At 36.5% G+C, this 12629-nt stretch overlaps 1 protein-coding gene across 1 annotated transcript; it reads right to left on the bottom strand.

The window, feature by feature from the left end:
- Window positions 1–1412: 1412 nt before the first annotated feature.
- On the bottom strand, window positions 1413–12066 carry LOC124924878. The gene is made up of 6 exons (XM_047464863.1): window positions 12058–12066; window positions 11876–11950; window positions 11704–11787; window positions 2908–3048; window positions 2323–2838; window positions 1413–2084 (listed from the first exon to the last, which is right to left on the bottom strand). The coding sequence occupies exons 1-6, from the start codon at window positions 12064–12066 to the stop codon at window positions 1413–1415; spliced, it is 1497 nt and encodes a 498-aa protein (XP_047320819.1).
- Between the last annotated feature and the right edge of the window lie 563 nt (window positions 12067–12629).

The raw sequence follows: 12629 nt of genomic DNA, 5'->3' as shown, positions 1-12629 counted from the left end.
AGAAGCAGACCACGGCGCGTGCACATATCACATAAAGATGAATATTGTGGCCAAATTTAAAAGTGATAAGTGTCATGCGGAGTTTGATTCGGCTTCAAGGGCATACACTGTCCAAGAATTTAATCGGTGGTTTGAGAAAATCAAGGTTAAAGATCACAGGATTGCTGCCTATTTGGAAGAAATTGGGTTCCCAAGATGGAGTAGAGCATTTTTTCCCGGTAAGCGATACAATCAACTGACAAGCAATTATGCTGAGAGTTTCAATAGTCAGAGCAGGGAAGCCAGAAAGTATCCCATTTCAGAAATGGCTGAGTATTTAAGATTCACAATACAACAATGGTTTAACGATAGAAGAGAAAGAGCGTCTAATCACGAAGAAGTTTTATCTCCAAATTATGAGAAGGTGTTACGTGAGGGATTCGAGAAGGCCAGATTCTATACAGTCCAATCGCTTAACCGATTCGAGTTTTATGTGCATGACAATCAGTCCCATTTCAAAGTCAATTTGAAAGACATGAACTGCACTTGTAGAGTATTCGAAGTTTCGGGTCTTCCTTGTACGCATGCAATGGCTGCTGCCCGTAGTCGGAATTTGGTTTCTTATGACTTCTGTTCAAGGTATTAATATCTAGCTCACGTGTTCATTCTGTTTAACCAATTAATAATTCGTTATATTTTCCCTACACACAGGTATTACACAACTGAGTGTTGGATAAATTCATATGCCGAGACATGTTATCCTCCCGGTGATGAAGAAAATTGGGATGTTCCCGAAAATATCAAGCAACGTTCATGTCTTAAACCAAATGTGAAGGTTAAGAAAGGCAGGCCACAAACAAAGCGTAGGTCATCCCAGGGTGAGGTCCGTAAGATCCCGAGACGATGCAGCTCATGTGATGGGCTTGGACATAATAGGGCAACATGCAAAGCAGTGATGCCTGCACCATCTACTGCACGAGCTTCATCATCTAAGCAGCATGACTCATCATCTCAACAATATGAACCTTTAGCTTGATAGATACTATGTTGTAATATATGTTTTTAATTGAACTATGGTACTGGTATGTTGTTAATTAATTGAGGTTTAATGCTTGTTTAAAATATTGTCAATTGGCATTATATAATCCAATCTCAATTGAGAAATGAATTAAGGTTGCTAAAGAAACAGATGGAAAATATAATCAATCTGATGGGGGAGGGCACTTAGCGAATCGGGAGACACGTAGCGAATCGGGAGACACGTAGCGAAACGGGAGGGACTTTGCGAAACGGGAGGGACTTTGCGAAACGAAGAGTACTTTGCGAAACGAAGATTACACAAAATAATTTACAATACATAATCCAACTTCCAACATATTCATCAAGGTTTACAATACATCAAAATAAGTTATCCAATTTACAAATAATAATGTTTAAGGTTCCATAATCTGATGGAATAACCGGACCGCCATCTTCTGCCTAAAAAATCCCATATTTTCTGAGGTCACATTATGCACGGGTTGATTAGCGGTCAAGTGTTCCATGTACATTAGCGTGAAGACCCCACAGTCCCCGCTCTCTGTTGCCCGCGGGACTTCTCCAACCTTAGGAGCAGCGGTTTTCACTTTGGGGTGTGGAAACCGTTTGTATGTCATTGGTTGGAGGGGGCCTTCGAAGTTGAAATTAGGATACCTTACCCTCTCACCGGGAGTGATTGTTTTGGCGAATATACATGGAATCATGTCGCAGAAGGGTTTCAAATAAGGATCCAGATTCTTATAAAGATAGGCGTCACAGTCGTACACGTCAATGCGGTACTTTTGAAGACGTGCTACACATAAAATCCAGTGTTTCTGGTTAATGTTCACTGGCATGTAGACGTCGTCAATTGTAGACCACTCTGGCATATATCTATGTGGTGCGCCCATATAATAGTCTTTGAATTCGTCGACTGGAAATTTGGCAGGATCCTTAATAAAATCCCTGTGCAGTCGCCTGATTCTATCCGACAATACGCAATCCCCAATTGCCGCAAGTGTATTTTTATATGTTTTGGGATAGCAGGAAATCCTTTTCCGCAGAAGATGGCAGAATGCATCGATTTCCTGCACAATGGGAGCATACAACATACATTGAGTACATATCAAACAACATTGACTAAGTAAGTACTTTGCGAAACGAAGAGCACTTTGCGAAACGAAGAGCACTTTGCGAAACGAAGAGTACTTTGCGAAACGAAGATTACTTTGCGAAACGAAGAGTACTTTGCGAAACGAAGAGTACTTTGCGAAACGAAGAGTACTTTGCGAAACGAAGATTAATGAATTGATTTGAACGACTTACCTCGTCTTCAATCCATGTAAGCCTTGTTACAACTCTAACCAACACTTCCTTCTTTGCTTGAACCGTATGTAAATCCGTTGTCGAATTATCGGTTTTTGGATCATCCAACCACGCCTTTACTTTATGAAGTAGCTCATCATCAAATTTTTGAAGGTGATTCACTTTCATAGGATCCTTTGTCTTGGGCATTTTTGACAAGGAAGGGTTGGTGTACGAGTCATCTTTTTTCGGCTTCCTCACTCTCCTCCCATAATTTCCTTTAGGAGGAGTATTGTATAACTGGAAATCGTCATTGTCATCATTGTCATCATTTGCCTTCACATCCCCCACAGTCTTCTCATCCTTCACCTTCACTTTCAAATCCTTCAGTTTCAGATCAACCTCCACATCATTCACCCTAGCCACACCGTCCTCCAATTTAGCCTCAACCTCTATCTTTACGTCCTCCACCTTCGCATCCTCCACCTTCTCATCATCATCTACCTTCTCATCGTTGTCTTTTCTTTCATCCTCCACCTTCTCTTCATCATCGACCTTCTCATCGTTCTCCACCTTATCCTCATCCATCTTTTCATCATCATCCACCTTCTCATCGGTCTCCACCTTCTGTGCGTCCTCCACCTTCTCAACGTCCTCTTGTTTTTCATCCTCCACCTTCTCATTGTCCTCCATTACATCGTCTTTCCCATCAGTCCCATCATTCACCTTCTCATCATCCCCCACAGTCTCCTACAAAATAGACAAAATTCACACTTAGCGAATCGACAACAAATAATTTGCGAAACGGAAACTACTTTGCGAAACGAAAAATACTAACTTAGCGAAACGGAAACTACTTTGCGAAACGAAAAATACTAACTTAGCGAAACGAAAAATACTAACTTAGCGAAACGGAAACTACTTTGCGAAACGAAAAATACTAACTTAGCGAAACGGAAACTACTTTGCGAAACGAAAAATACTAACTTAGCGAAACGGAAACTACTTTGCGAAACGAAAAATACTAACTTAGCGAAACGAAAAATACTAACTTAGCGAAACGGAAACTACTTTGCGAAACGAAAAATACTAACTTAGCGAAACGAAAAATACTAACTTAGCGAAACGGAAACTACTTTGCGAAACGAAAAGTTCGCAGAATACCTCTTTCTTCTCCTCCTCCTGTTCAACCTTGCTCTTCTCAACTTCGACATCCTTCTTAGAATCCTTAACCTGCAAAATATGTACTGGTTAGATCAGATATGTACTTAGCGAAATAAAATGTAAAGTGCAAAATTCAATATCTCCATACCTCAGTAGTCTTTTCCTCTTCAACCTTCACAGCCTTCTTAGAATCCTTCTTCTTACTCTTCTTCTTCTTTATATTATCCTCCATATCATCTAATCTGGTTAATAATATGGACATCCTTTTGTTGGATTTTTCTAACAACTGTGTGGACATATTAAAAACCATCTTCTTGAACGACTCAACGTGAGTTTGTTGAGTTTGTTGGATTGTGATTTTTAGCTCTTTGATGAGCTCTGTTTTCATCTTTTTCATCTCCTCTTTCAACTCTATTTTCAGCTCCTCCTTCATCTCATTAAAATCACATCCAACAGTAGGTGTTGGAGCCCGAGGAGAAGGTGTGTCAGCCCGAGGACTTGAGGTCGCGGATGGGGGAGTAAGAATGTGGGCCGGAATCGATTCATAAGCAAGCTTCTTCTTCAAGTTGGCTGCTTCTTTAAGAGTAGCATCAGCCTTTCTCTTCCTCGTGGCAGGTTTGGGAATCGGAGTAACTTCTTCATGTTCACTTTCTTCTTCTTCTTCATCAACATCATCTTTTATTACCTTCCCATCAGTAAATCCCTCAAAAAAATCATCAGCTGTCTCGTCGATTTGCTCAAATACATCACCACTGTATAACCTCTTCTCCATGGAGGACTCTTCCATCTCAGTCACATCCGTGGTCTCTAGAGCAGTCTTAACCTCCATCGATGTGTTTTTCCTGTTGGAATGATAGAGTAACAACCTTGGGCGTAGAGGGTCATTAATCTCATTCCTTCTGGCGAATTTAGGGATAAAGTTTTCGAAGATCTCATACGTCCACACTTGAAGTGCCAATGCGAACCCATAGATGTTATATGCAAAAGGAGCATAAGGATCTTCAGCCAACTTTTTCTTCTCAAAAAATGAGGTACAGAGGTGTTTCATGTTCTTGTTTAAACCCTTGAGGGTGGCTCTAAAGGTGACCTTCCCCCATGGATATTGGAAGAAAGTGTCCTTGTCTTCCACCAGGTTGAGTATTTTTGGAAATATAACTCTTTTTGGGTCAAATGTGAATATGTACTGGCAAATCAGGCATACCAGCCCCATCTTGAATGCATCTTCCTTGTCTTTGCATTTGAAAAAAGCCTTCTCGAACTCGCACATTTTCACACTCATGCTCCCTTTAAAGTATTTAACCGAGAGAGGTGGACAACGGCGCAATTTTTCTTGGTCCAACTCAGGATAAACGCCGAAACATAGGCCGGTAACCAACGCATACTCCTTCATACCAAATACAAGCTTTTGCCCATTCACCATGAAAGTTATCTCCTTGGAGTTTGAGCTTAACCGCCTCAACAACATTTGATGAACAATACTTCCTGAGAACTGCAAGAGGGGGGCTGTGAATAATGATCTGAACTGGGTATTGTACACACTCTCCAGAAGATCCATTTCCTCGAACTTATTCACAATCTTCTTCAGGGTGAGGGCACTTTTCCACGAAATCCGACCGGGAAACTCAGTAACAGTTGTTTCTGCCATCTACAAAAGGAAACAACATCATAAAAAATGTTCGAACAAACACATACAAACGTAAGAACTTAGCGAATCGGGAGGCACCTCCCGATTCGCTAAGTGCCTCCCGATTCGCTAAGTACTTAGCGAATCGGGAGGCACTTAGCGAATCGAGAGGTACCGAGCGAAACCGCCGTTAACTGAACATAAGACAGCATTACCGAATCGGAAACAATACGAAACTAATCAGAAACAACAATAAACTTAACATGCAAAAACCCTAAACAAAAAATCTGAAACAAACACTTAAACTTAACATGCAAAGACCAAAATCCATAAGCAAAAAACCAGAAAATGATCGGCCACAACTAGGTATAGCGAATCGCTAGGTACTTACCGAATCGGAAGGTACTTACCGAATCGGAAGGTACCTAGCGAAACCCTAATGAAACCCTAATGACAACAAACAAAAATATACTGAACAGAAACCCTACTGGCGAAAAATATATACTGAACAGAAACACTTAACATTACACTAACATGCAAAAACCACCAATGAACAAAAAAGCAGAAAATGATAATGAACTAACCTTAACCACGAACGAGAAGAAAGCAGAAATGATCGAGCTTGACAAGATTCAGTGAAGAGAAAATGGGTTAGAGAGAGAGAGTCGGGCGGTTGAAATGAAATGTTCTTAATATTTTGAATATATAAGGTCTAGCGCGTGTGAGTACGCGCGTCTCTTCAACTTCCGTAGCGAGTCGGGAGGCACTTAGCGAATCGGGAGGGACTTAGCGAATCGGGACGGACTTAGCGAATCGGGACGGACTTAGCGAATCGGGACGGACTTAGCGAATCGGGAGACACGTAGCGAATCGGGAGGGACGTAGCGAATCGGGAGGGACTTAGCGAATCGGGAGGTCAACGAGCTCCAGCTAAGAGAAGATGGTTTGAATACGTTTTCGCTAATATATTTTAATAACGAAATCGAATTCAAACCATTCTCCTAGCTGGAGCTCGTAGTACTTAGCGAATCGTCAAGTACAAAATTTTTTATTGGTTTCATAGGTAATCTATCTCGTTTGACAAGGTATCAACAACAAAGTCATGGTTTTGAAAAGAACATGTGTTAGCAAAACAAACCCTATAATTTTACATGGAAACATTTAGATTCTTCAGAAAAAGTCTTTGAAGAAGCGATCATTGAACTCCAGATAAGAGAAAATTGTTTGAAATTTATTTCTTATCTGGAGGTCAATGATAGATTCTTCAAAGGCATTTTCTGAAGAATCTAAATGTTTCCAATGTAAAATTAGAAGGTTTGTTTTGTTAACACATGTTCTCTTCATAACCATGAAGTGATGTAAATACCTAGTCAAATGAAGTTCATGATTAACTATAAATAACAAAAAATCTTGATACTTAGCGAATCGCGAGGTATACTGCGAAACGGTAAGTCCGTAGCGAAACGGTAAGTCCGTAGCGAAACGGTAAGTCCGTAGCGAAACGGTAAGTCCGTAGCGAAACGGTAAGTCCGTAGCGAAACGGTAAGCAGATCTGAAACGGAAACACATACGCTCTTATCAGACATAGATTTTCAGCAATTATGAACAAATAACAAATAATAACCTAACGAAATGCTCAAACATGAACCAATATGAACCATATCAGCAATAAGAATCAACAAAACGGAGAAAATGATGGACATAAAGGAAATATGAAAAGGTTTATGAAATGAAGAAAGCCTAAACAAGAACATAACTGTTAGAATGGGGAAGATCTACCTCGACGCCGTTCAAATAGTTAGAATCGGAGAAATCACATAAACCCTAGTATAAGAAACCTGCATGCAAAATAGATCTAGGGTTAGAAATCGGCAATAGATAAACATAAATGAATTAGTTAGGTTAGAAGAGCTCGGATCGGGTTTGATTTGTATGGAAACGGAGACGTCGTCGCCGCCGGCCGCCGTCGTCGCCGGCCCCCGTGAGTGAAGGAGAGAATTGGAGAAGAGAGAGAAAAAAATTTAGGGAAATGAAATTATTTGGGTATTTATACAAACGTCTAATCCACTTCGCGAAACGCTAAGTCACTTAGCGTTTCGCGACAAGGGCAAAATCGTATAAAAAAAAATAGAACACCACGAGCGCAAAAAAAATTATAAAATTCCACCAGGTCAAATAACCCGGTTTGCAAGGTCATTTCGTCAAATTTCCCGTTTAAAAAATAGGAGATAATAATAAGAGGAAGATGGCCAACATTATCTCTTATAATATTATAATAGATTTTCTTTTGTCGGGACATTAACCCCTGTTCCTTTCTGCCTGCCTGCCATGACATTAAGCTCCATTCATCGAATTTTATAAATTTGATGTGCAGTCAAAATATATATATATATATATGGCGGATCCAAAAATATTATCGGGGCAAATATATAGTAACGAAGTATTTTTTTTGATATCAAATAAATGTATTTTTTTAATTAAAATTTTACTCGGTAATTACATAAAAATATTAACAAACACAATTACAAAATATTAACCAACACAATTACTAAATTATTTTTGTCCATTAGTTAGTACAAAAGAAAACAAAATCTCTTCATTACGTTGACTATATCAATCAATCAATTCAAGAAAATTATCTTTATTTGATGAACTACTTGACTTATCATGTCCTCGAAAAGGTAATTCTTGTCTCAATAGAAAGCGTGTTACATCAAACATTGTCGTTAAACAGGTGTGATAATTTATTTCTATATTACGACCATGTGTACGTAAAACGTTTCTCACGCTATGTCTTTGATCTTGAAATGATTCAAATTGAATTCTAACTTCATTATGACAACTATTTGAAGTTCCCATGTGACAATTGAATCTTCTTTCTAATGTCTTTTTCCAATTTTTGTACCTATCTCCTATAAAGGTATCATCTAAGTTTTTTTTATTTAAAATCTTGAAAAGATAACACCAAAAACAAAATGATGCATCTTTTGATATGCTATATTCTAATCATGTATATTTGATCAGTAACATTAGACTCATTAGTAGGCTTATTAATTGATTGAGAAGGCTCAGGTTGGTCACATCATGTGATGTATAAGTACAAATTCGTTTATAGAACATCTCCATTATTCTACATCTTACATAAAATAAATAACTAAAAATAAATATATGTCACAACCCTAGACCCCTAAATAAAATCTAACAAATACATTTATTTGTTAAAATAGTTTAAAACTAATTTAAAATTAAAAAATATAAAATAATATTTTGCCCTTATATTTATATAAATTGTTATTTTACCCTTATATTTATATAAATTGTTATTTTAATCTTTATAAATTTATTTTATAAGTAATTTGTATTATTAATTATATTGAAATTAATAATATATATATATAATTATAATACAAATATAGTTTTAAAATAAATAATAATATTATATAATTTTCATTATTTTATATATAATTCTTTATACTTTAACTTTATACTTTAACTTGTATAAATAAATCTTATTTATATATTAACTAAAATTGATTTATTATTATAAATATTGTATTTTAGAAAATATTATTTGTATAAAATAAAATAAAATATTAATAATAATTATTTTAATAAAATTATATTTGAAATTAAAAATACTATAATTATGAATTATTTTTTTGTATTAATTTTTATAAAATAAAGTGTTTGTATAAAATAAAAAATTATTATTTTATAAAATGAAGTTTGAGGTTATTATAAAGTAAATGTGAGAGACAGGACAACCTTTTTTTTTTTTGGTAAATATATATATATAAATATCTTTAAATTTTTATCCTGGAGGATGACCCTACACTAGTAGAAAAAAGGGTATTAGTAAGGGCTAAAACCGTTACTGAAAGCATCGAACGCCGTTACTGAAACTTATTTGTAACGGCACATAAAACCGTTACCAATCGTTACAAAAAATTACGTTACAGAAACTTCACAGGTATCAGTAACGGCGTTCGAAAACCGTTACTGATAGTCATTGAACATTAGTAACGGTTCTAGCCGTGTAAAAACCGTCATAGAAACAACACGAGTATCTGTAACGGTTTTATAAAACCGTTACAGATAGTAATGGCACAACAGTAACGGTTTTAGCCGGCTAAAAACCGTTACTAAAAGACTGATTTTATCTGTAACGGTTTTCGAAAACCGTTACAGATTCTCGTGTTGTTTCTGTGACGGTTTTTTATTTCTTAAACCGTTACAGTTATATTTTTATTAACGGTTTTTGTTATTATTTAACCGTTACTAAACCCTAATAGTTTTTTTTTACAAATTTTTACCTATTTAAAACCTCAATCATTAATAACCAATAACCAATAACCAAAAACTACAATCATCAATAACTATCACATATATTCTTCTCAATATGCATTACATCCAAATTATGTCTCAACATCAAAGATTTCCAGTAAGGCAATTGAAAGAATATACTGAATTTGTTCCAATTATCACCTCGGGATTCATGTATAACTTTCGTTTTCTTAGGCAGGTATTTTGTCAAACAAATTTCCTTTAGATCTCGCGCTTGCAATTGAATTTCGGAACCCGATAATAGTACAGGAGGATCTCTATGCTCCGTATGCCCGTCAAACGTATCGGTCTCTTTGCGCCATCGATGATTAGACGGGAGGAATCGTCGATGATTCATGTAACACTCCTTCTGGCAATTTGTTAACCTCAAAGACGCGGTGTTCTGATTACAAGACGGACATGCCCATTTACCCTTTGTACTCCATCCAGACAAATTTGCATAAGCCGGGAAATCATTAATAGTCCACATAAGAGCTGCCCGTAAATTAAAATATTGTTTTCTGCTTGCATCGTATGTCTTCACACCGGTATTCTACAATTCCGTCAACTCTTCAATAAGTGGCTCTAGAAATACGTCAATACAATCACCGGGACTTTTTGGACCTGGAATGAGCATTGGAAGAAGAAAATTGTTTTTATCCATACATGTGGTAGGAGAGACGTTGTAAGGGATGAGAATAACTGGCCAAATGCTGTACGATGTTTTTCCGCTAGCAAAAGGTTGAAAACCATCACTAGCCAAACCAAGTCGCACATTTCGAGGTTCTGTTGAGAAATTTGGGTACAACCTATCAAAGGTCTTCCATGTCATTGAATTAGCAGGATGCCTCAACACATCATCTTCGGGATTGTTATCTTTATGCCAAGTCATGTGTGGAGCAGTTTTGGAACACATGTATAATCTTTGCAACCTCGGTTTTAATGGAAAATAGCGCAGAGACTTGTTGGGTATATACTTACCATTCACCTTCGTTCGAATTGCACCATTAGATTTATTGACATTCCACCTAGAAAGCCCACAAACTTTACATTGCTGCAAATCCTTATCCTCTTTACGAAAAAGCATGCAATCATTCTTACACGCGTCAATTGTTTCGTACGATAGGCCCATGTCTTTAATGAATTTCTTGCACTCATAATACGAATTAGGTAGTTGATTATGACTTGGCAGTATTTCCTCCTTCAATAAACTCAACAATAAATCAAATGACGTGTTTGTCCACTGACCTACATTCTTGATGTGAAGAAGTTTAAGAAGAGATGAGGCTTTAGAAATGCGAGAACCTTCATACAAAGGTAGTTTCGAATCGTCCAACAATTTGTAAAACGTATTAGCATCATCAACGGGAGGCTCATTTTCACTCGGCCGTTCATTATCAATGTTGACATTAGGGTACAAATCAGCAATAATATCTTCCATTAGATGATCCTCAGCAATAATATCTTCCATTAGATGATCCTCACAAACTTCAACAGGTTCGTCTTCCATGATATTAGTCTCGTTAGTCGGTGGTTCATTGATCGGTTCGTCTTCAATTTCATCATCTGATTCATCTTCCTCCACATTCTCGGTAACAGCATTTACAAGTTGACGTCCAATTGATCTCTTTTCACCGTGAAAATACCAAAAACCATAATTTTGTCTTATGCCGTATACAATTAGATGGGATCTAACCACACTCTTATTCTCATATACTCGATTTGCACACCTTACACAAGGACATGCAATCGATGATCTACCCGTAGACTTTTCAGCAAATTCTATGAATTTGTCAACCCCCTCACTATATTTAGGATTAGTACGAAGTATAGTCATCCATGTTTTGTCTGGGATTTCCATCTAACCTAACATACAAATTAATAATCCAACAACCTAACATCAATAATCAAACATACAAATCATTTATTAATCTACCAATCCAATAATCTAACATTCAAATAATTTACCTAACATACAAATTATCCACTAACCTAACATACAAATTATACACTAACCTAACATACAAATTATCCATTAACCTAACATACAAATTATCCACTAACCTAACATACAAATTATCCACTAACCTAACATACATTATATCCACTAACCTAACATACAAATTATCCACTAACCTAACATACAAATTATCCACTAACCTAACATACATTATATCCACTAACCTAACATACAAATTATCCACTAACCTAACATACAAATTATCCACTAACCTAACATACAAATTATCCACTAACCTAACATTCAACATTGATTGTAAATAAGAACTAACCTGGATTTTGAAGTGTAAACTACAATACGCGGCAGCAAAGACAATGGCAATTTCAAACAGCAAGAATTGAAATTTATATGCAACCTGATTCAACAATTCAAACGCAAAGAAGTTATCCATCTATCTAAAACAATACACCAAAACTATAATTAAGATTGTTGCAGCGAAATACCTTAATCGATAGAGTGCGGCGGCAAATGGGACGGACGATCAACTGGCAGAGCTCTCGAGAATGGGAGGCGCTGATCTGGAAGAACAAATACACATAAAAATTTAATCTCCAATTTCGATGAATAATCAGCACAGCACAGCAGGAGAAACAAAAATTGTGTATAATCATGATCATCATCTGACTCCAGTCATGATAAAAAGGTTATGCATAAATGTTGATTTAAACGAATCATTAAATTAATGAATGAAGAAACCTCGCCTACTGGAATATATTAATCAATGCAATACTAATAAGGAAATTTGCATAATAAGGAAATTTGTCTTTGATCTAAAGTGCAATTAAAACTGTCTACTTCTGAAGAACTAATAAGGAAGTTTTCTAACTACTATAGCTCTGCAGTCTATAAAGAAGACAAATTACAATAAATAAGTACACCTAAAGAACAAAAATAAACAAGATTAACACTGAAATCATGAATAGACAAGGTCAAAATCACAAGTACAATATTGTGCAGGAAACCAGTTTAACTGCTACTGCCCCAACAGAGTGTGAATCATACCATACAACACAATTTGCAAATCACACTCCTAGAACATGGAGGGCATACATATAACTGCTCAAATAAACAATCTCTAGCATTTGTACAGTACTTATGAGACAAGTCTAGAGTAGTTAACATCAGCAGCAAGCAATAAATTTGCCAATAAAGCTAACTTAACTTGAAAGAAGAACAAAATGGATTTAATTTTTTTCA

Source organism: Impatiens glandulifera, chromosome 2 (genome assembly GCF_907164915.1).
Source record: "Impatiens glandulifera chromosome 2, dImpGla2.1, whole genome shotgun sequence".
Classification (NCBI taxonomy): Eukaryota; Viridiplantae; Streptophyta; class Magnoliopsida; order Ericales; family Balsaminaceae; genus Impatiens; species Impatiens glandulifera.
This window is presented reverse-complemented; position numbering and strand designations above follow the sequence as displayed.

What these genes read in the sequence shown, in the direction of transcription:
- LOC124924878 (XM_047464863.1), bottom strand. An exon ending in GTTTACACTTCAAAATCCAG is followed by an intron (nt 3,049 to 11,703) that starts GTTAGTTCTTAT and finishes ATTTTGTAGGAG; the next exon opens with ACTGTGGGGGATGATGAGAA. An exon ending in TTACATGGATTGAAGACGAG is followed by an intron (nt 2,085 to 2,322) that starts GTAAGTCGTTCA and finishes CCCATTGTGCAG; the next exon opens with GAAATCGATGCATTCTGCCA.